Source organism: Prinia subflava, chromosome 9 (genome assembly GCF_021018805.1).
Source record: "Prinia subflava isolate CZ2003 ecotype Zambia chromosome 9, Cam_Psub_1.2, whole genome shotgun sequence".
NCBI lineage: Eukaryota > Metazoa > Chordata > Aves > Passeriformes > Cisticolidae > Prinia > Prinia subflava.
This window is the reverse complement of record NC_086255.1, coordinates 27,224,196-27,248,714: the sequence shown is the minus strand read 5'-3', so window position 1 is coordinate 27,248,714 and position 24,519 is coordinate 27,224,196. Positions and strand designations below refer to the sequence as shown.

Genomic DNA, 24,519 nt, shown 5'->3' with positions numbered 1-24,519 from the left:
TTCTGGACTGGACCATGAAATACCTACTGAAGAAAACCAGAGCTCCCCCAGAAGGGAGATATCCTAGAGTGGTGTTTCAAAATCACAAAGCCAGGCTCTACAGAGCCTTGCTGCTAGTCTGATCCTAAAATTTTAAGTCAAGAAAACCCACAGTTTTTATGAATTCAGAATTTAGCGTTTCTGAAATAATTAAAGCCAGAGAGGCAGCGGGTACATTGATGTACCTATTTTATACCACCTACATCTAGAAAGTTAATTCAGCTGCAGGAAAGGATATTTAATCTTTGCTGCAGCCTGCCTAACTGCCGTGGAGCAATGGAGATTATTAATGTGGGCAGGCTGAGCTGGGAGACCCAGAAGGGAAGGAAGCTGGAGAGATCCTTACTGCCCCAATTCTTCTCATCCTTCTAGGGGATCCTGCTAACTCTATTTCTTTGCCAAAAAAAAAAAGGGCAGTTTATCTTCAAAATCCAGTATCAATACTCAAAAGACCCACCATAAATCCTCCTGTACAGAGACACAAGCAAAATGAGCACAGGTTCTATAAGATTATTTTGCTCAAAATCGGTGAGAATAGAGAAAGATAATCTGGCAGGCAGCAGGAGCAGCAGGCAGGTGAAGATCCTCTCTGAAGTGCTGTATATTGTGAAGAAACAGGCTGTACCACATCTGTTCTTGGCAACTGATGTGTTTTAAGCATGAAAATTAGTTTCCTGATATTAGGATCCAGCTCTCAGTTTAAAACAAGGATGTGGACCTGCTGCTGCAAGCCCAGAGGAGGCCAAGAAGAGGATCAGAGGGCTGCAGCACCTCTCCGAGGAAGACCTGGGGAGAGAGCTGGGGTTATCCAGCCTGGACAAGAGAAGACTCCAGGGAGATCCTATAGCACCTTCCACTACCTAAAGGTGGCCACAAGAAAGCTGAAGAGGGCCTTTTTGCCCTCATGGAGTGCCAGACAAAGAGAAATGGTCCCTTCCAGTCCAAGCTATGCTGTGTTCTGCCTGCAGTGTGCGTGTTCAAAGAGCTGCAACTCTCTCTTGTGAACTTGAAGAACCATAATACATTATACTAAAAACCTAATGGAATTACAATAATTATTCTAAAGCCAAAACTACTTACTGCCCTAAAATTTTGATTAGTTTTGAAAAATGCCCTTCTAGTGTAATCTGAGCTCCTTTGAAATCTGACCTTCACCGAAAAAGAAAAGAATATAATCACAAAAGGACATCCAATCCGTATTTCCCATTTGGTCTTCTCTGCTGGCTACAATGAATGTTTTGCACAGCAGCTTGGGAGTGGAAGAAACAGAAAAGGAGCATGGTATGTGGATAATTAAAAAGATTCAACAGGAGTCATCATGGATATAAACTGTTATGATGGTGTTAAGTCCTGTCTGACACAGTAGAATTGATAATAAATTCTTGTAATACCACCCATAGGAGAAATATACAGAAGGACACTACATAAAGAATGAAAACTTATATGAAAAATTTTCTCTTTCTTCTTCTGAGATTTAACATTAGGCATTTTACTTTTTTCCTTACTTCTCCAATAATTCAAACTATAGTTAGCTATAGATCTTTGAACAATTCATCTATCATTCAAAACAGAAACAGGAAGGAAATAAATACAGATTTGGAGAATGGATTAAATCTATTTAATCCCTCAGTTCAAGTATGACAATATGTTGAGTTCTACTAAAAAGGTTGTGTTTGGGCAGCAGAGGAAGGTACCAGTCCTTCAGAGGCAGTCTGCACACGGCGTCACCCTGGATTTCTTGCCAAAACAGGGGGGATTTGTGCCTTCTCTCCTCAACAGAGAGTTTATGGGGCACAGAACACAACACACAAGTGAGAACAACTAGCTGGGTCTGAAACTGGGGGATGCACGAGAGGAAGAGAAGCGAACCCAGAGAGCAAGCCTCTGATGTAAGAGACTCTTCTTGAGACCCAGACAAGACTGGACATTTTGTTTTAATTAAGAAAGGAACTGAAATGTGCTCTGATAAGAGCTACACTAGAGCAGCAGAGTCTGTGGGCTGTACCCTAGATTCAGATTCATTTTTTCATTTTAAGGCAGCTCAGCCAGCAAATCTGTGTTTTTCGCTTCACTGGTTACTGTGTTCCTATTTGTGCTCAAAAAAAGAAGAAAGCCCTGAATGGTCTTTCAGTGAGTCTATCGAGGAACAGTCCTCCACTGAACACTCAGAAACCAATCAGAGTTAATGAAAAATAACAACAAAATCTCAGTGCACTTCCCTCATGCTCCAAAAGTAAATGTTTTGTGTTCTCTTTTGCCCTCTCTTGCCCTAGAAAGAAAACCCAAAAGCCATGGAGTAATAACACTTGTTTCTCTAGTGCAATTACCTTGTAGTATTACTGAGAAAGCTTGGAAAGCCTACTATGGAATACTTTGCTCTCTATTATTTTAAAATTTAGGAGAAAAGAAAGAAAAAAGCAGGCACAGCTGCAGATTCTATTCCAGAAGGGGGCTGCTTTCACTGCTAGTTTGAGCTGTGAGCAGCCCTGCTTGCTGTACCTACCCTGAAAGTCACACCTTGCACCTGATCCAGGGAAATATCCATCCTTAACTTGGCAAAAACCCTGGAGAGGTCCCACTACTGAATGTTCTCCAAACTCAGATTAGGACAGCATTTTCCTGTCAGAATGGCCAAACAGCAGTGGCAGCTTTCTGAACACACAGCCACATGGCTTACATATTACACAGTAATTATACATTTAATTACCTGGACAGCTCTTGGTATAACAAACCCACAGCCTCCAGGTGCTGCTGAAATGTGAATAGCTGCAGTGGCCTTGCAGTTTGGCATTGAGCAGCATCTTGAGAGCAGGAGCTCAGTTTAGGTTCAACACAGCTCAGACAGCAATCATGCAAAGCAAACTTGTGCCTTACTCTATTATTAATCTTATGGCAGAATAAATTGCACATAAAGCTTTAAGAAAATTATAGATGGTGCCAGAACTACTCCAACTGAAATGTTCTCACACAATTAAGCATCACCCACACTCCTAGTTACTAAATATTAGCTTTTTTTCTCCCATGTAAGCAATTGCTGATTGTTGTACTTGTCTAAGACTTCTCTCTGGTGAAGATCTAGGAAATAAAAGCATCAGTGCTTTTAGTCACCTCCCTGGCCAACCACAGTATTTGGAAAGCTTTAGACTGCTTTGTAAAAGTACATCTGGTTTTGAATTCTGCCAACCTCATGTATATTTAGATAATAATCCTTAAAAACAACCCAGATACCCATTAACTGGTATCAGCCAGATACCATCCCTACATTTTGCTATTTAAAACCCCCTTCTCTCAGAGCATTATAACAAAATACTACCAATGCATAAACTTGAAAATTTTAAGACTTTACAATGAACAGCAAAGGGAGATATTGTGGTCAAGCTGCTGAAACCAGCAATTCCCTCGACAGGCTGGTGGAATCACCCTGTGATTAGTCCCTTAGCCACCTAACACAAAATATCACAGCCACTTTCACACTGACACAGAATCCCAGAACACAGGGCATCTACGAGAAAGAATTTGACTCCCCATTTTCTTCCCGAAGTCCTGTGGTGGTGGGAGAAAGGGCAGGACCAGAACACAACACAAGAATTTCAGACACAGTGAGAACAAGTGCAAGTGTTGTCCTAAGTAAAACACATCGTTCTGGGGTCTTTTGGTGATACTCCAGTGGAGAGGAATTCACTGCCATAGGCAAGCAAGCTCTCTTTCTTCTCGTTCTGCTCATACTCAGTGAAACCGAGCTTGGCAAGTAAATTAAAAACAAATAACTGGTGTCAGATTTAACTATTTTCATGCTGTTTCTTTTCTGAGAAGAAAACTTGTACCTGGCTACCCACTTTGGTCAATATTAAACTGCAGGAGAATCCCTGGATTATTTGTTGCTTTTCCTTTACTCCTCATTTAATCTGCTTTCCAACAAAGCCCAATATTCTCAAGTTCTTCAGGCCTCATCAGTAAAGCCTGCAGGAGTCTGCAGTTCACCTTTTCAGAGAAGGTAAAGGCACTGTTGTGAGTTAAGCAGATATTTGTGCATCACACTCATTAACATATTAAAAACACACACACTATGGCACGTTCAGAAAGGATATTCCATTTTAGTTGTTATGTAAGCCTTCCTTCATTAAGACTCATGTCTTAAAATGAAAACCGAGTTTTTTTACATGTCATCTGCATACTTTACCCAAAGCACATAAACTCATCCACTCCCACTGCAAGACATGCTGTGGTACTGGACCAGGCATATTTTGGGATTCTTTCCTTGACACAGGCACACTGATTATAGATTGTACCTACTTTAAGGTAAGACTCAAGAGTTTCCTGTGAAGTTTGAAAACAGGAACTCCTCAATTTACAGGCAGCTCTGTGAGGAACTGGACCAGCAGCAGGCAATCTCTGCCAAGTACTGTAGCTGCAGTTAGCCAGTCAAGACAAAGAAGTTTAATCAGAACTCTGATGCTCTTCTGAAAGTATCTTTCCAAAAAGGTAAATTCAGGAAGTAGGATTATTCTTTTTTTAAGCATAATGAAATTAAGGAATCAAGTCAAAGCAAGCCAGGTAGTTCCTGCCATTTGGTGATATGGAAATTCCTCATGTCTCACATTTGGGCCGATCACAAAGAAATCTTTGTGGTCATTAAACCTGTCTTTTGCAAACCTGCATGTGAAAGTATTTATTCATATACAGTAATGTAATCTGGCATGAAATGGCAGAAATAAAAATACAGATAGAAGGGGAAATTTAGATAACTTCTATTTATGTTGTTTATATTAATAAGACTAAAGAGAAACCATAAAGTTCTTTCATTTTTCTTAACTAAGATGAAAGCATGACCAAATAGATTAACTATCTATATTTAAAGATCCACTTCTGGACATATTGAATATATCACAGCAATCACAGGCAGGCACCAGAGCTACCCTAGATTTTAATATTACTGCTGAAATAAATTACTTCATAAATTATGCTTGGCCTACATGTATTTGCAGTTTATCAAATGATACAAGGCAGCAACCATTAGAAGAATTAAAGACATTTTTCAAATACTGCAGGGAAGACACTGTGCATGATCTCCCTCAACATTCAGTCCTTGCAACTGTCCCTGACACTGAGATCATGCTGTAAATGAAGAGATGTTAGATCTCCTTAGTTTATGTCCTTATAAAAGCCAAGATGACATCTATTCCATCTGACAGTTAAGATAACAGTATTTTGGCACTATTATTATTGTTATTATTGTCTTCTTTGGAAGCACTTTTGCTAAAAAGACATTAAAATAAAAAAAGTTATTCTGAAATTCAACAGAAAGTTTTGGAATAGGTGTGAATTTTAAACAACAATCATAGATCACAGATATTTCTCAGGGCAGGAAATTAAAAAAGACAGACTATTCCTCTTTTCTGAGGAAAAAAAATCCTCTAAAGTTCCTCTAAGCTGAGCAGTCAGCTTATTGCCTTTGTTCAAGATTGATACTGTGAAAAAGAAAAATGTAAATAATCTCCATTTTTAGATTTCAAAAAAGGGTAAAAAATTTTCTGTAGTTTTTATTCAAGACTTCTTTTTCTTTGTTAAGCTCAGTTAAATCTTGACCTGTTGCTGCATAGAAATACGTTTTTTCACAGCGTCCACACTTTAGCACAAATTCTTCATGAGCTGAGCTACAGAAAGGGGTTTTTCTTGTCATCCCACTCTGAATACCCTCCTAGGATTCATCAATAAATTACAGGAGCTTTGGTGAAAACTCTGTAATTAAAGATGCAACTGTTTGTACAAGGCTGATTTTAGCACTCCTATTATCCCGATTTTATGCATTATTGCAAATGTGTGGAGAAAGGAGAATGTTACACCCACGATTCATTATAACCTGGTAGGTATGATACAATATGTGAGTTAGAAATTAAACAGGATTTCTGAACACACAGGCGGCACGTGGCTGTGGAAACTTCTGCAGCTGTCCTGGCCCGCTCTCACCTCAGATATGACTGCTTTTAAAATGTACCCTCGAGCTTCCCACTGTGAAAATGTCACACAGACAGCCTCCAAAGGGGGAGACCAGCACCATCCCGTGCTTGGAGAAATTCCAACTCAAATTTGCAAGACATCCCTTTCACTCAGTGTTGACACTGGCACAATTTGCAAATACAAGTAACAGTTTGAACAAAAGCAGAGGTCCCATTAGCAATGCTTTCTAAAAACATAATTTAGAATTAAAAACAAGCAAACAAAACTTTGAAAGAACTATGTATCACGTATCTGCAACAGAAAATACATTTTTAAAATTGCTTACCCACTCTCCAGTGAAATAATTCAGCTGGAATTTCATAATGAATGCATACACAACATTAAGTTTTTTAGAAAAAAAAAAAAAAAAAAGAAAGCCCAGTTTGCAGAACTTGGGCAAGCAGTGACCCCACTTTATTTCAGAGAAAAAAAAAAAAAACACATCGAAATGCTCAATGTTATTATGTTTCTTTTCTAGTCTTCGTCTATGATTTAAAAATTGATCATAGCCATTTCCTACATGTTAAGCTATATTTCTCACCATGAATACTTCAACTTATGGAATGTGAAAGGAATGCATTTACTTTTATTCCTCATATACATCATGCACAGGAAATCAGAAATAAAAATTTAAGGGGGTTTATTATTTTGAGTAAAATAGTTCAGTTGTTTTTTCAGTTTGACACAATGTGGTTCTAGGATGAATCACAATGCTCTTTTTCCGAATTATTCCATCATGACACTCAATCAACTCAAGCAGAAAGTTTAACCAAATGTGAATATGTGGAAATTGCATTTTACCAAGAGGAAAAGGACTATTTGCCCCTTCCTCTGTAAAGTAACAGAAGGATTTTAGTGACCAAAAGTAGCCACAAGTTCAGTCTTTCATTTCTGCTGAAAAGATACCTCGGCCTAACAGGTAAAACTGAAACACTACATGCAAGTGCCTGTTTATGAAGTGCCCAAACAGGAGGCAGGGATCTGTTTTACACCTAAACCCAGGCAATTAATTCATGTATTTTTCCGTGTAAGTAAAACTGATTCAATTACGGTGGGAACAACATAATTCTTTTGGTGTAAATATAACTTTTTGAAGCATATGATGGGATTTGGCAATATTGGAGGTGAAAGCACTTGATACTGCAGATGTCTAAAAATACCATTTGTTTTTGCAATGATAAGAGGTATAGGGTTTGTCATCGTGGTAATAATGAGATTTTGTCTAAAAGTAACAATCCCAAGTAAAGCATGGTATCAGAATTCAAAAATGTGGTTTCAACCGCTATGAAACACATCACAAAAACTACTTACAGTGATTTCTGCAGTCTGCCTCAGAAGTGCTGTAGGAAACAACTATAATTGTTTACAAAGCTGATGATATTTCAAGAAAAACTAATTTTAAAAAAAATAAAGCATACCAACTGACAGAAATTAATAACCAATCCTAAACATTATCATTTTGAACAGAATGCTTCCTATGAAACACAAAATGTGTGCAAACCATTAATTCTGCCTTCATTACAGCCAGCTCGGGAAAGAAATGCAGATTGCTTTAGAAAGAATATGTTCCCTGTCATGAACTAAACTGAATACCCACATCATTTCACACTTACAGAGGATCTTCCTGCCAAAGATGAAGATGATCATAAAGCTCCTTAGGTGTCACCTAAGCCAGCCTAATCACCTCCCTGCCAGGCGTGTTAGCTGTCACGGTGCTCTGTGCACACAGGGTCACACAAGAATAAATCAGTTTACACCTCAAGAGCTCACGGTGACGTGGTGACTTCCTAGGAAAGCCACCCTGGAGTTCCAGCTCCCCTAGTTCTGCCTTCACAGCTGGATCATCCAGCTCTTACATGGTGTTGGATCTACCCAAGGGCAGGAACATAAGAAGTATGAAGCAGCCCAGATGTTCTGAAAGTTCCATCAAGGCTTTCCATTAATAAGAGCTAATAATACAGATAGTCACAGAGGAGTGAATTAATGTAGTCCTGCCTTCCCTTCCCCTACTATGACCATTGGACTGTGAAAGTAGGACATCAGCTTTATTTTTTGCTTTTTCCTTTTTGATATATTCTGTTCCCTTATCACTTCACATCCACTTTTTTTCTTTTTTTTTTCTTTTTTTTTTTTTTTTTTTTATATACAGATACTCTGGTTGCTATTTCTGAAGGTGTTTATAGACACCAGGAATGTAAATCACAGTGGTAGTTATCAAGCAGTAGACATTTAAGTTTTTTTCAGTTTCTCTAGCAATCTTCAACTTTCAAATACCCCAGTAAGCCACCACACAAATCTCTATTTTGAGCATGAATACACGACATTTCCTAAACTTCCACATGTACACAGTGAATAGAAGGCAATTACCCAAGCCTTTTGTAAAACAAGGTGATATACCTTGAGGGACGAACCCTGCTCTTTTATGTTTAAACCAAAGAAATTGGAGCATTTTCTGAAGCTTCCCTTTCACTAAAGTACACCCAAAGGAAAAACAAATGGTAACACACAAAATACACAACTGCCTCTGTGAGCCTTTACCAAAACCACATGGTGTTAGCCTTGAGTAAGAAAGGAGAGGACAAAGTGACTTGTGGAATAAAGAAGCTACACTGAGCAATGAAATACTTATATTTAGGTGCAATCACAACTAAATAACAGCTAGTGGAAGGAAAAATGGTCTGCGGACAGCCCAGATCTCAGGACAACTGGAGAGTCAAGATGCCTCTACAAAAACAGCTCTGAAAATTCCTGCAGATTTGAGTTACTGACTTGGACATCCTCCCAGGAGTCTTTCTGGTGAAAATGATCCCCCAAGAAACTTTGTAAGGGATGCTGAGTGTTAGAAGTCCAGTTAAAAGCTTTTTCTGGATTCCCTCTAAGGTTCAACACTCAATGTTACAGTGTTTTGCCCTACCCTGTCACTGTTCCTAAGTGCAAAGATTTCTTGTAGGGTCTGGACAGGGATGAACAACTACAGATGCTCTCCACACATAAATAAAGCCATGCAGAAAGAACCTTCTGTTTCTACCCAAAAATCCGTGCCTCCACAGCTAAAACTGACCAAAGGCTGAAATGGAAGCAACTAACAATAAATCAGAACTGGTCTCTCATTCAAGTAATATACATAAGACAAGCACGACTTTCTGAGCCTTTAAAAGTACTTCTAAGCTGTAACATATTTTTGCTGCAATAATAAAAAGTCAGGCTGCCTAAATAATTGAATTCCAGTAGTTCTATGGTAATTTTGTTCTAAGAGGTATCATCTCTTCCAAGTTCTTCTCCAAACTTCTGCAGCATACTGCTGAGTTTTTACTCTCTATATATATTAGGATGAAAGGATAATTTCCAGAACTTTATTTTCGCTCAGAGCAGTATTCCACAGCCATTAGCTTTTTACCATTTAGAATTATACTCCCTTTCAATTTCTGGGAACTCTATAGTGTTCTGCATTTAACACTTGAAGAGTTAAGCCTTCCTATATTAACCACCTAGCAGCACAACCTCAAAGCAGCGCACTAGGGATCAAAAGTAATCAGTAGTATACCAGGTCAGCCATTTTAGCAATTTTCCCATTTAGTCATTTTATCTATTTCTTTGCTTTGTGCTTGTTCTGGAGTGGTATTTGAGTTATCTCCACCTCACACCTTTGGATTATGTGTCAATTTGGTCAGTGTGCTGCTCACATACCAAAGTGAGAGCATTTGTATCTGTGGCACAGTATTTGAAATGCACATTAGAAAACACCTAATAATGTATACTCACATACCCCAGTTTGCCTGTAAGGCTCAAACCTGTGCTCTGGGGTGTTCATGCCAATTTTACTCGAAGGTAAACACTGAAGCATCAAGCAATTGTCTGACTTATGCAAAGTCACTTGGGAATTCTGTAACAAAATGGGACCAAACTGAAATTCCCATGGCATCCATGTGCTAGGGATAGCCCAGCACTGACAGGACACGCAGGCTTTTCTGGCCTGGCAGCTGGAAACAGCACTCACACAGCACAGACACTTCTGTTTTGCACACTTGTGCAGATAGTGGGGAGCACACTTCTGTCTGAGAACCAGGATCGACTCCTACACCTCCTACACCAACCTTGCTTTATTAAACAGGCAACAATTTTCCAAAATTAAGACAATAAGATAATCTTTTACAATTCACATAGTGTTTGAAACTTAAGACTTCCTCATTTTCAATCTTCTAGAAATGTTAGTGGACTGAGAAATAGCCTTTTCTGGTCACCACAATATAAGAGCCAAACTGAAGTGTTCAGAGGCATATTTTTGGCAACAGAAACTTTTCAATTATATCTCCTGGAACTTTATGCATTTCAAATACTTGTCTCCCTTCTGTTGAATTTCTAATAGATATTGCACAACTTTGGCTCCATGTCCAGAATCCTTGTGCCAAATTAGACTCTGAAAGAATCTCATGTTTAGCTGATAAAGATGATTATGTAAACACAAGTTCTTTGCTTGTTTTTCCACTAACACTTCCGTAATTCAGACAAATCAAAGCAAATCACAGAAACCAATGGCCAAATGAAAATAAGAAATCACATATATTTTAATTATTTGTGAAATCCTCTTTGGTCAGCTCTGTTTAATGTAGGTCCCATTGATCATACCATGGTAATGTCTGTATTTCAACCATCTGAGCAGTTTAGAAACTATTTACAGCATGGGTTCCAATCAGAACCTCGCTGTTCAACTGAGAGTTTCATATATTTTTGGAGCATGCCCTCTGCCTGAGCGTGTTCAGGCAGCCTTCGCAGAACAAGACAATTTATGTTAATTCCATGGAACCACTTTTACTGCCTTCTAATCCTTGGCAGTCCTTGTTCCACCAGCTACCACTGATAGGTCAATCTTTACTTTTCATGACAGAGTATCTTTCATTTTGGAAATTATCTTCTCTGGGACTTTTTCTTATTTATCTCAAATTCTTTTAGCAGCTATACTTAAAGCATCTACTATGTTTACATAATTTATATACTCAGCTAGCTTCCCTCGTAAGACAAGTGCCAGTTGTGTTCTATCTTCCATATTTATATTACAGCAATCTCATCTTAATTAACAATAAAATACATAAACTAAATTGTGCAGTCTTCACTATTCTATATCACCCACAGGATGCTTATGGCATTGCACTGTTACTGCACATGAGAAATAACTTGCAGGATTCCTGCCTACCCATATAAAACCGGTTTTCAGGATTCAAGTGTGCAATAAATTAGAAAATTTTTCTCATAGAGTAAATGTCTTCTGCAGCGTAGCACTAATTCATCCCTGAAGGATAACATTTTCTGCTGTGAGGCAGGATGTATATTATTTAGAGGAAAACAAAAGAGAGAAGGCAGCAGCACATCCTTACCCTCCGCACGTCTTTGCCGAATGTTTCGCTGTAGCTGGTGCCCAGTATCTCAAACTGGACATAGGGGTTGGCTCCATCTTCTCTGAACTCCATAACACCAGTCAGCCCAGTTATATGGCCCTAAGGAAGCAAGGAAGAGAAATTTCAGAAGACATCTGCCTTCATAAACCCTCCTCTGCATAAAATGTGTGCCTGATATGCTTTAATCATGTTTACAGTGAACCTAAATGTGGCGATTGCCATGTTCTTCAGTAGCTCAAACCCAACACTAGAAAAAAGAGTTGAGTTTGTAAACTTTTTCAGAAAATTACTTCAGCACTAGCACACCCAGTGTTTATGGCCATCAGGTCATTACTGCCCACAGGAACAGACCCCAAGGGAAAAGAGAAGGGAAAAGAGAAGGATCTTGGTGGACTGAGAGGCAAGAGCCCCCCCACGATAACTGAGGGCAGAGGGCTCAGTTCCTGAGTACCAAGGCATGAACTCTCAGCCCAAAACAAAGGCAGTGCCTGCTGTGCTCCCATGAGAGCCATGAAGAAAGATAAAATTGCATCTCTGTGAAACTATCACAGCGTTTGATTCTGGCTTTGTAGCAAAGAAGCTTGAAGTGACACCAAAGTCCGAACTAATTTAACAACAAAGGATGACATCATTAGGACTTGTCAGAATGATCAAATTGCATCATTTTACTAGAGGAAAAGTATTTTGTCAATATATATTTGGGAATAGGGGGTTACTCCTGAACAACTGCAAAAGTTAGTATAGTAAAAAAATCAGGGTTTTTTCTACTATTACTTGTGATCAAGTAACTTTTATACAACAAGTTGCCATGTGTCTGCAAAGGTACAGTTCTGTCCATATTTGAGTATTTCAGCATGGTACAAGACAGCATAACTGTTGGTGACAGCTTAGCCAAAGCAGATCCTTTTTGCTCTGCTCTGGACTACAGTACACAAATAGATCCTCACCAATGCTCAGCTAACTTACAAAGCTCTCTGAACTGTAGAAAATGGAACATAAGTCTGAAACCTCATCATTGGTTCCCCCTCCTGCCCCTCCAAACTGCCTGAGCTATCCTTTTGTAAAAATGCATAAATCAATTCCCATGACTACTCCTGATCCTACCTCCTCCACAGAGGGCAGCTACGAGAACAACAGAAGTGAAACACACACCACTGCACTGTGTGTAACTTGTTATTATCATAAATCATTTACTCGTTTAATAGCTGTAGATAGATTGTCCTTGGTCGTTGCAGATTACTTGCTTGTAGTACATCAAAGAAAAGTTGAATAGAAGTTAAAACCTTCTTCAAATGCTCAAGTGGACATGAAGCAACTCTTTCAATCCCTCACACAATGATGGTCTGTCTTTTCTCACCTTCTTAATAGTCTCCAGCATGGATCTTCCTCCATTCCAAGGTTTGGTGGATTTCCTCATGCAGTTCAGGCTTGCCATGCTGTGCCATTTCCTGTCCTCCAGTTTTCTGTGGAAAGCATTGGCCAGCATGAGCACACTGTCATACAGGTACAGGTTGGAAACCTGCAAACAACAATAAGAATGAGCCTCCTTTTTGCATGTGAGCACCTTCCAAAGAAACAATAAAAAGCAGCAAAGAAAACAAAAGAAGGCATAAGTGAGAACTAAAAGCTGGGTGTATTTGTCATGTTCAACAGTCAAAGCATTTGAGAGAAGTGCCTGTGCCCCTGGGTCCCTCTGTCCAAGGGATTCTGGCACGCTGGCACTGCCTGAGCGTTACTGCAATGCAGTGCTGTAAAGAGAGATCATGCTCCACATACAAACTCAAACTACAGAGGGAGCACAGCTATCTATCAATAAAAGACAAGGCTGCTACTTGGTCAGTCCTGTCAGCAAGGAGGGAAAGATAGACTGGAATTCAGTTATTGGGGGTTTTATTCATTTGAACAGCTGGTAATTTCTGGCACAGCAAAATCCAATGCACATACAACTCTTTAGAACAGAAGGAGGAAAAATGACAGTATTATTTTGTTCTCAGCATCTCTTTCCACCAAATATACAAGAAACTGGCTACATGCTACTTTCTCCGGAGCTACTGAGTTTAGCCTCCCTGTTCTTCAATTCACATGAAAGATACAGAAATAAACAATTGATGACAAAGACTCCAGTAAGAACAGAACACCACACTAGCAACGCTGAGCTAGGTATTCAATTTTTCAAACCAAGACATGTCTAGCAATACATGATTAGATCTTTGACAGGCAGTGGTATCCACTTCAAATGGTAAAACTTTAGCAGTGGAAGTTGGCTGAGACATGTGATTTAAAAAAAAACCAGTTAGATACCTTTCACCTTTTCCCAGAATTCACACACACTCTTCTTCAAACATATGAACAGGGGCTTAGATTTAGTCTTTACTAAACTCAAATCTTCACTTTACCTCATTGACCAGATACAGCTTTTTCTATTAATACAACACCACTACTACTACTACTACTACTACTACTAAATAATAATAATAATATTCTAGTTGTAGGCTTTAATCATGGTCATCCCTGACTTTGCCGTTTCTCTCCTGGATTTCTCTAGTTCACTTAGAAAGTAATGCCTAGAGACCAGGAAAGGGTTGCAGGTGGAAGTTAATTCAGCTGCATACTCCCTATAAATGTGACTCGCTGGGTGTCCCAATAAAAGTGTCACTCTGTGAAAGCTTAAACATATATTACTGTTGAATCACTGGCTGCAAGTAAACTTCTGGTGTCTGTAAGATGCTAATCTTCAGAAACAAAATGTTTCAAGCTCCATAATCTGGAGTTTGACGTAAATTGAAAACCTAGGCGCTTTGAAATATCTTCTAGTATAAATAAATCTGAACAAAAGATATATAGGCAAAAATTAGTTTTGAAAGAATCAAAATACAAAGAAAAAATGACGTTGCAAATACACACTTATTTAAATGACTAAGCATAAAAAGGGATCTTAACATGAAAACAATGCAAAACCTATGAGATACTATCAGGGAGACTCTCTCTCATCTGGCATTGCCATCTTTTTTCCTTTTTCTTTCCAGCCTTGCTGAACAAGACTCCACATTGCCTGTATTTGCTATTTTATGCAGTTAAACCTTTTCTTTTTACAATATTTTCCAAAGTAGCTATATTTCATACTTCCTCTGGTTTTAAGAAAAGTAGTTAAAGAGTTAATAAGAGTCCCAGCAAGTTTTCTGCTCAATTGCATTTGTTTCCCTATTTTGCAGATATTTCCAAACAACTTTCAAATAAAGCAACCAAGCGGATCCTTGTTATTCAAGAGGGCACTTTTCTTCTGGGTTAAACAACTCTTGACAGAAAAAATCAAAACAAACCTCTGATCCACAAGATACACAACCCCAAACCACACACCACAAAATCCACTTTCTTAGAGATAGGTTTTACATACATAAGGAAAAATGCCATTTCTTATAAGCCTTCATGATTCTCTTTGCTCCCAATTGAATTTGTTTTTACACACTCACTTTTAACTGACAACTAATTGCCTGTTGCCTTGGAACTCCCACAGATCAGAAATGCTTTGTGTTTTCTCTGTTTGGCACTGTTCTTTTGCAGTTCTGGAAAAACGGCGGCCTCATTCCCAAGAACAGTGCTCGGTTTGCTAGCAGAGAGCTCGAAGGCAAAATACAAGATGCACTTGGGTACATTGTTTTCTGCTTTTCATGTGCGTGGAGAAGACCCCACAGTTCTGCACATGAGACTGACAGAGCTTGGGAGAACTGCACTGAGGATCTCAGCCTGCACAAACTTGCACCCAACTCAAACTACCTCCTGCTGCAGAGCAAAACAAAACAATCCTGTGTTCACCAACCTAATCCTCACAGTTCAGCTAGACCTTTAATGGACTTTGCATCACTACTGCTCCATTAATGTCTTTTGAAAGCACGCTATAAACTGAGAGATAGCGAGATGGGGTCTGCACAAGAGGAGTCTCCCACTGCATTGGTCCTTATTCTACATCTGGAGATCTGTACCAAGGCAAAAGAAACTGTTGCAGAGAATACAACAAGGTACTTTTGCCATGGAAAGAACATTCTCCATGTTCTGTTGTATTATCCACTGGTATTTTGCCACTCTGGTTCTCTTCTGCTGAAAGCCTCATCCCAAACATGAGTAAATGATGCTTTTTAATCAGCAAAACTCCTTCCTTCATATAATCATACTCTATTTACTCCAGTAAAAATAACATGCATGCATAACTACATTTTCCTCATTACTCACTGAAGACTCAATATCCTATGGAAGAGTAAGTTGCATCTTACTCACGCAATCAACACTTCTATTTTAGAACAGAAAATATGCAAGCTAGGAAAAAAAAAAGCATCAGAATTTCCACAACTAAGGCTGGATCTGTACTAGTAAGAAAAAAAAAAAAGACACAAACATTCTGGCCTGATCTCACAGTAAATTCAGGGCTATAATAATTTTCTTTATTACATTTAAATACAGCAAAATCTCTGCATATGTCCTAAATCACATTTGCAACATGAGTTTGCTGCAACCTCCAGAACAGTGAAGCTGTGAAAAGAAAAAGGATTCAGCAGACATGGCCTGTATGCCCTTGTTACTGCACCTGCACACGTATTTTAATCTTCTGTGAACTGTAAAATTCCCTGTGAGTATGGACATGACCGCTGAAAGGGAATTTTTGAGATATCCAAGGGTTCAGGTGTACTCTTGATTCCACCAGTACTGTCAGAGGCATGAGAAAACAGTTTAAAAATTCATCTTCAGGTAGCATTCAGAATTGGTAGAAAAGCAAGAGAGAAGAAAAACAAGGCAACATACATGGCTACTTTGGGTTTTCAAAGCTCTGGAGCATTTTTTAATTCCCCTATTTGGATATTCACAGGGGAACAGAGAAAGAAGGGGCATATATCTGTTTGAAGAGATTTCCCTTAATAGAATAAAAATTCCTAGACTTGAACAAAGTATTTCATTTTGGTCATGTTTGGAGGAAGTGACAGTAATTTTTAGTTATTCTTTTACCCGATTGCTGACAGTGTAAGAGCTGCAGGTACTGAAATGGTTTTTGATCTATCTGCTATAAGAATGATGGTGACTGCTTCACCAATATGCTAAAGACTATACCCTGTACATGAATAATTTTAGGCATGTTCTGGTTTATCTTCTGGAAATTATTCCACACTTTATGAAGCTCTTTTTTGCACTGAAGAAATAAATCCACCATACACTAGCAGAGCACAGCAGGAATTTTCAGGAATGGATATCTATCACAGTATTAAATGTCATTTCATAGAAGTTTCTATGCGAACTTCATGAGATTTTCCAGAATTATTTTACTTTTAAAGTTAGGTATGAAGAAAGCTCTTAGCTCCTTCAGTGGGACTAATCACAGACAAGTGCTCTTGTGAGAAAGGCAGTAAGCCACAAAGGCTGACCCCAGCTCCTGAACGGCCAGCAGAGCCAGGAGTCCAGCCAGAGAATGCTGAAGGGATTAGCTGGGAGGAAAGCTGACACTGAGATGCCACTGCTTCAAAAACTCATTCCCAAGCTGGGCATCTGTACCCTGCTGCTGCCAAAACCGCTCCGTGAGTGGCCACAGCAGTCAGCTCCGAGGATGAAGCAGATGGGAGAGGAGTTCAGAGCAAGCGCAGCCTGCCAGGAATGCCTGCTGCCCGAGGAGAGAGATGATGGTGACTGCTATGCACACCCCAGCACGCCCTGAACCTGTGTGTCAGTTCCAGAGTCCAAGTACTGCCCGGTGCAGTTGCACATTTGTGTCCCTATTGAGAGTGCATCCTACCAGGAGCAGCAAAGACTGATGGTTTATTTATGGTATAATGGTGTGCTAACAAGGATATTGTTGGAGCAGAGGGACTGAAAATTTCACCTGTTTCATTTTCTTAAGCACGTTCCAAAGAATGGCAGAATTTCTTGTGTTGGAAAGGACCTTTAAAATCATCTAATTCCAGCCCCTGGTGTGGGCAGGAATGCCATTCACTAGACCAGGCTGCTCAAAGCCCAGTCCATCCTGGCCCTGGACACTGCCAGGGATGGGGCACTCCCAATGGGACTGGAGCACTTGCCAGTGAGGACTGAGGCAAATAAATCATTGAGTACCTCAGCCTTCTCCTTATCCTGAGTAACCAAGTCTCCTATTTCCATTCAGAGAGGGTTCATATTTTCCCTCATTTTCCTTTTATCACAAACTGTACATACAGAAGACTTTAGGTTTTCCCTTGACATTCGTGGCCAGACTTAATTCTATCAGGGCTTTAATTTTCCAAACCTGATCCTTGACTGCTCAGACAATTTCTCTGTATTTCTCACCAGCCTCCTGTCCCAGATTCCAGTCTCTGTAGACTTCCTATTACCGTTTTGAGTGTATCCAGTTTATTTTATTTACTTTTCATCCACACAGGCCTCCTGGTATTTTGACTGACTTCCTCATTCTGGATCCTCCTCAGACCCCTCCTGGCTGTACCACTGCAGCCCACACGGACCAAGAGCAGCAGATATTGGGCAGTGGGCTGCATGAGGGCTGGCAGGATCGCTCACATCCCTGGTACAATGTCATATCAGCAAGCAGGTGTCTCTCAAAACAGTCACCTGCTACTCTCACCTGGGGCTGGCAGCTGCACAAGGAGCAGATGAGACTGCCTTCCTCAGCTCCAGCCTCTCCCCTGATGTCAAGGGTCTTTTCAGCCTGTAGTGTGGTGAAGTGGCTCTGCAAGGGCACTTCAGGCTTTGGGGAAAGTCTCTTCCTGCTGCAGGTCCTTGCTGAAGAAAGTTTTCACTTTCTTCATCACTGGCCCCGTGCCTCCCTCCTGGGCGTGCCAGCGGGAGCGTTTGGGTCTGTTTAGCTGTCCAGACTGTGCTTGGAGCCAGCTCCCCAAATCCTCCCCAGCTCCCCGAATCCTCCCCAGCTCCTGCTGCTGTCTCTTCCCCCTCTGCACGGGCTCCTGCAGCCCAGCCAGCTGTGTCTGGAGGCTCTGTGCCTGGACACCCTCACGGGAGTCCCTGCACCAGGAGATGGGCACGGCCATTCCAGGAGGCCTGCGCTGGGAATCCCCTTCAGCAGCCCTGTCAGCTGGGTGGGGACACACCAAGGGCCACCCCACATCCCTGTCCCCACTGTCCCCAGGGCTGCCTCGGGAGCCTGTGGTGGCTGCTGTTTGTCCTGGCCCTGCCCACACCCAGCAGGCTCTCCCGTGGGCACAGTGCCTGTGTTATAAATACACATTTGCTGCTCAGGGAGAGCGAAATTGCAGCCAGCAGTCTGGCATTCATGGGAAACACAGGCAAAAAACAAACCTTCATTAAAGACTCAAATGTCAGCTTCAAACTTCCAAAGGGCTAGTTATTTATTAACCCCAAGGCAAATGAAATAAATTTACTAAAATTCTCCTCCAACCACCAAAAAACAGGCCTCAACTGTGTATTTATTCAAGCCCTCTGACAGTAAGGAATCTAACTACTGTATTATTTAGTGTCTCACCCATTCTAGTTTTAAGTATCTCAATGAGTTTCCAAAGAGTTCTTTGTAAGACTGCACGTTTGGAGTCTCTTTTTAATTGATAAGCAGCTCTTCTTTCCTTTTTAATTTTCTCCTGTTTTGACATAGCTACACATATCACAACACTCTTCCCTTCTTACAGGTTTTATTCTCCGAATGCTCACTGTCCTTCAGCTATTTATGATGGGTATTTAACATCATTATGAGTGTTTTCTTTGCCAATGGTTTTTGTAACAACATGTCAACAATAATACAAGGCCTGGATTACCCTGTAATGCTCAAGTGTGTTAGCTGGAGGCATTGGCTTCACTCGCTGAACATCTCAGCAATTTGGCACAGCTCACACTAACCATGCAAGGAAAGCCTGGGAGGAGAGCCTTGATAAGGAAAAGTGAACACAACCAAGAGTCAAACAGAAGGACAAGAGGTAAATGCTGGAACTGCAAAACAGCATACAAGATTATAATTTTATCTACCTCATTTATAAATAAATATAGGTACAAATTAGGTTTTAGAGGCAGTAACAAATGAAAAATGGAGGCACTGATGCTTTCTTCGAGCCACTATTGTCTGTTTCATGATTGAGCAGTGAACAAAAATTCAGTGCAATAATTATGCAAATAGAGAAATCCAGCAGTCGAAAGAGGCAGAGAGGAAAAGATCACTGCAGAGCCTACCTGGGGTTTTGGCCTCCAGTGTGATCACCAAATCCCCCACGGCCACGGGACACCCGCAGTGCTTTGGGGTTTTTAATGAATTCTTCTGCTAACACACCTTACAGAAAACACACATCACTGGGCTTCAGGGAGAGATTTGGGCTGTGCAATGGGCAGTAAAGTCAGTTCAAGGATACTTTGCATTCACACTGCACTCAGAAACAATTTCACTGTGACTGAACATCTGGCCAAAAATCGAAATTAAACTTGGCTAAAGAGACTTGCAAATGTAGGTTTGCACTGAAAGAGAAGGAAAAAAGTGGCTCGTCAATCTTTCATGAAAGAAAGTGAATGCTTTAATAGGGTTTGATCAATATTTACTGCCTCTCAGTAGCACTCTACAGTTGTGTAATAACAGCAGTGTTAACAAGCCAAATGAGAATAAGGTCATTTAGTTGGACAAAACTGCAGGATCAGGCCCTTAAGTTTAGGTCCTCAAACACATCCTAAAAAATAACTTCACTTACAGTAGTTAAATTGCAGTGACTCTGAACAGAAAATAGATCAGAAATAAAACCCCAGCTTTGTAGGAGCAACTGCTAAGAGATGCCTACATAGATATCTGATGGACACATCACTGAAGAATGAAATTTTTACTTCAGGAGAAGTTCAGCTCTTTCAGTGAATACCCTCCCACACTTCTCAATGTCTCCTCAAATGTGTCCAAGTAATTCCTGGAATAGTTCTTCAGTAGAGAAGCTGGATTCTCAATCACAAATAACCTCATGAATTTTGTGACACAGTATGCTGGGGGTTTCTTTTTGCCTTTTCAATCCTACTATGTATTTTGGGTCTTGCGACATCATTTCAGATACACTGTGTTCCTGTAACATATTTTAATATCTTTAGAATCTTTTATGGATTGAACTCATCAACTACATAAATGGTAAGCAAGGGCAAAAACAAACTAATGAGAATTACATTTCTAATAAGAAATCTTTCTTAAAAAAACATAAATTAAAAAAATCTTTTTTTGAATTTATGAATGCATTGTGACTAAACCAATGAAAGAAAAAAAATGCCTTCATCAAAAATCAAGTTTGTAGAGTGTCATCAAAACTAATACTTAAAGGGAAATGTTTTGGAAAGAAGCAATTTATACAGCAGAAGTTGTTCAAATTGGGTCTGTAAGAATATTTCTGAAATAATCTAAGAAGTTCAATAGCAATTATACCACTATATACCATTCAAATGCCATGTGAGGACACATACTAGGTCTGGCTAGGACTACCTAGATTTAACTACAAATGCTGAAGTGCTTCAGTGCTTTCTCTCCAGATGAGGCAACACTGACAACACTGATGGCCCAAACCACAGGACACCAATGGCCAGGGGAAGAAAGAAAGTTCTAAACTGTGCCTTTTCCATTTACCAAAAGTAAATGAGATGGACACAAAAAATCCTACATGAGGGATAAGATAGAGAGAAATGCAGGCCTCTGAAGTCAATAAAATTATCAAGACAGGAAACTTTATAACGCTTTTTCTCCACTTAAAGCAGAAACCCAGCTGAGTATGTTATACGTGCAAGAAATAAGGGCATGAGCAAAATTTTGACAAGTGGGTTGATGGAATAAGATTGGATTTCCACAAAGCATTCAGAACAGATGAGATTTTGGATGAGCTTGCAGAACAGCCTGATCTTTAAAAGGCTTGTCAGAATGCCAAACCGGGATGATCACCCACTGAAAAACAACCTTCCAGGATATGGTACTAAAGACACAGGGAACAAAATCGTTCCAAAAAGATTTTCATTAATTTAGCCAGAACAAAGTTAATAATCCATGACGTAAATGTTTCTTTCTTCACCAGCTTGTTAAAAGTGCTAAATTCTCCACTAGAAAAACACTACAGCTAGAGGTTGGCAGAGATTAGCTTATTCTTCTTCAAAGTCATTAAATAAATAACTAACCGACAATAGCTGGTAAGTTACCTTGACAACAAACAATTATTAATACGAGACTGCCCAAGGGAGAATGAAGCAGGGATTTCCAAACTGTGGTGTTAATCAAGTACTTCAAAGCAGCACACGGTGCTGGCAGGCGGTCACGGCCTCTGGTGGATCCATGCAGCCTGACACGGAGCCTGGAGCTCCTGCAGCCTCTGCCTACGGGGGTAATTCAGTGATGCACTTCTGTACTGCAAAAGGTCACCACTAATTTTTTTCTAAGCAGGAAAAAGGAAACAGAAAATTGCAAGTCCTTGAATTACAGGACCATTAATAACACATCAGTCACACTTAAATTAATATGAGCTGTATGTCCACGAGGTGTTGCATAAGATATTTTGGTAAACCTATGAAAAATAAATGCAGCTATGGAACACTTCAGGTATAACTGCACATGATAAAAACATCTTGTGTTCAATCTATAGACATTTAAAAATATACTGGGGACAGCTTATTTGGAGACCTCTCACATGTGTCCTCTGACTCTCATGCCTATACAATTGGACATGAAAGTTATGGAATAAGTTGCCAAAAACATTTTACCTCTGCATTTCTTTATCCCTCTTGTTTTTAAGTTAACAGAGAAGGAACTAATGGGCAAAGGGTAACATTACCATACTGTTCTCTCAAAGACAGTTTCTAAGGTGGCATAATATTTCTGGAAGATAGAAACTGAGAATGTTTTGTTTCCCAAAATCTACATTGGGAAATCAGCAAGGATTTCACCAAGAATTTCTTCACCAGGAAGAGGGTCCTTATCAATGAAATTTAGCAACAGGACATGAGGCTGCTGGCGCTAGCAAACCAGTTACCAGTTTGCAAATTTGCAAATTAGAATTTGCTCACAGGCCTGTCAGAGGCCTTCAGATGAGTCTTTGAATTACATTATGCACAAGCCAGGATAGGCAGCAATACTCAGAATCCTGCTGTAATGGAAGATTATTCCCCAATGAGTGATTTGTTGGTGCGGCAAAGATAATTTTTCATCATGCTGGAAATTGCTTTGATCCTCGGAAATGAGCGGCCTTTGTTCTCATTACAGCATACCTCAGAGTCACTAACAAAGATCAAAAGTGTCCTTTCTTTCTGAGCCAAGGCAGACACAGACTTTCCCCTGTGCAGAAAGAATGCAGCCACACTCAGAACTACAGGGGGTGTGTTCGGCTTTTTCCTGAACTTTGCCATGGCTAGGACAGAACCTGAGCCAGCAGAGCTTCTCCTCAAGGAGGAACTGTTCATATCTGTCCCTGAAAGGATTCAGTCTCTGCAGCTACAACTTTATAGTAGAGTGCAAATAAGTAAAATTAACACCTTTATCCCTTGGGAAATCAATCCACTTCCCTTCCTGACAATCTGCCTGCCTCTCCTGGTCTGAAGTTCTTCAGGACAGGAGTTCCATCCTGCAGGAGCCCTGACCCCACACATCCTCCTGACCAGCTGCAGCAGCCCAGGCTGGTGACAGCCCCTCCCCAAGCCCAACCAAGCCCCTTCTCCATCACCCCACCACGCACACCCACACTGCAGGGCCCACAGGCTCACCCACTGCGTCCTCACTCAACCCACCCCCGTTTAACACTAAGTTTGCAATTAAATGGTTTTACGCCAGTTTGTATTCTAAGTCCTATTAAAGTTTATAGCTATATCCAACACCTTCAACAGTGATACAAACGAGATTTTTAACTGTGTCTAAAGTAAACCAAAATACACAAGTCCCACTGAAAGTCCAAGGCCTCTGTTTCTGAATTATTGCACTCTCATTGGAAATACCACCTATTAAATAACATTTAAATTACTGCAAGAAAAACTCTGATATCTGGGACAAATTGCCAAGAAATGTCAAGACGTTGCTGACACCAGAGTCAAATGTGTTACCAAAACCTGAAACTTGAACTAGCAGTGCATATTTTACACTCAGATAGTTATCAGCTGCTGGAGACTTCTGAGACTGTTGAGAAGGGACAGACGGAACACATCAGCTTGATTCAGCCCATTACCTAAATATGAAATGCTCCACAGCCCGATACCTGTCAGAGTTCTATTATCCTCCCAGATTAACTCTTTCACAACAGATGTCTAATAAGCATAAATACAACAAGCAAGCAGTAATACAGGACTATGATGGCACAACATTTTTGAAATATAAAAAGATTCCTAAGAGAATGAGATATTCAAAATCAGCTCTGAGTTAGTGCAACCGCTTGCTGAAACTTCATTGAAGTAACATCACACCTCAGCACTCTGCACTGGGAAACAAAATAAATTAATAAAGTCAATAAAAGTTGACCAAAGATTACATCCTCAGATTTATCTGTGCTCATTTCAGAATGAGCCAGAGAAAACTCTCCCATGGCAAAGTCCAAAGAGGATCTTTTTTCTGCTGTGCACAGCTACTGACCTGCAGCATCTGAAGGTAGCCCTCCTGAGGATCACACAGCAGCGATGATATCCGGTGGTTGTTCCTCATGCACCTCTGGTTGTTGTCCCTGGACAGAGGGAAAATCTGCCGGATGACTGTCATCCTCCCCAGAGCACTGTGCACCAGCTCCAGGATCTCATTGTCAGTGATTTCCTGTGAACACAGACAGTCACTTAAAAACATAGATTTGTCCAGACAGTTTATGTATTTCTTTCATTATGGGTTAAATGTTTTTTAAAAGACAATAGGAGAAAAATGTTACAGATGCACGTGCTTAGTCTAGGCCAAATGTTATTTTGTGTTTAATAACAATAAGGCTATTTTTTAATACATCATCTGAAAAAAAAGAAAGCAGCCTAATATACTACCATCTATCTTGGCAATACTACAATTTTGCAGATATAGCTCCTCAAAGGAAAGCACCAAAATGGTCTCAATAGATTTCTTAAAAAAACCCCAAAAACCAAACCAAACAAAAAAAAACCAACAAGAAAAACCCCACCAAACCAAAACAAAAAACACCAC

General features: G+C 40.1%; 1 protein-coding gene across 4 annotated transcripts in view; it reads right to left on the bottom strand.

Moving 5' to 3' along the window:
• The window catches only part of GRID1 (glutamate ionotropic receptor delta type subunit 1), a 485,278-nt gene that overhangs the window by 79,677 nt on the left and 381,082 nt on the right, over nucleotides 1–24,519 (bottom strand). For all 4 annotated transcript variants that reach the window (XM_063406045.1, XM_063406046.1, XM_063406048.1 and 1 more), the window contains 3 exons: nucleotides 23,974–24,147; nucleotides 12,787–12,948; nucleotides 11,409–11,528 (listed from right to left, as the gene is read on the bottom strand). In XM_063406045.1, the coding sequence (XP_063262115.1) occupies nucleotides 11,409–11,528; nucleotides 12,787–12,948; nucleotides 23,974–24,147 (456 nt within the window). The remainder of the gene's footprint in view (nucleotides 1–11,408; nucleotides 11,529–12,786; nucleotides 12,949–23,973; nucleotides 24,148–24,519) is intronic.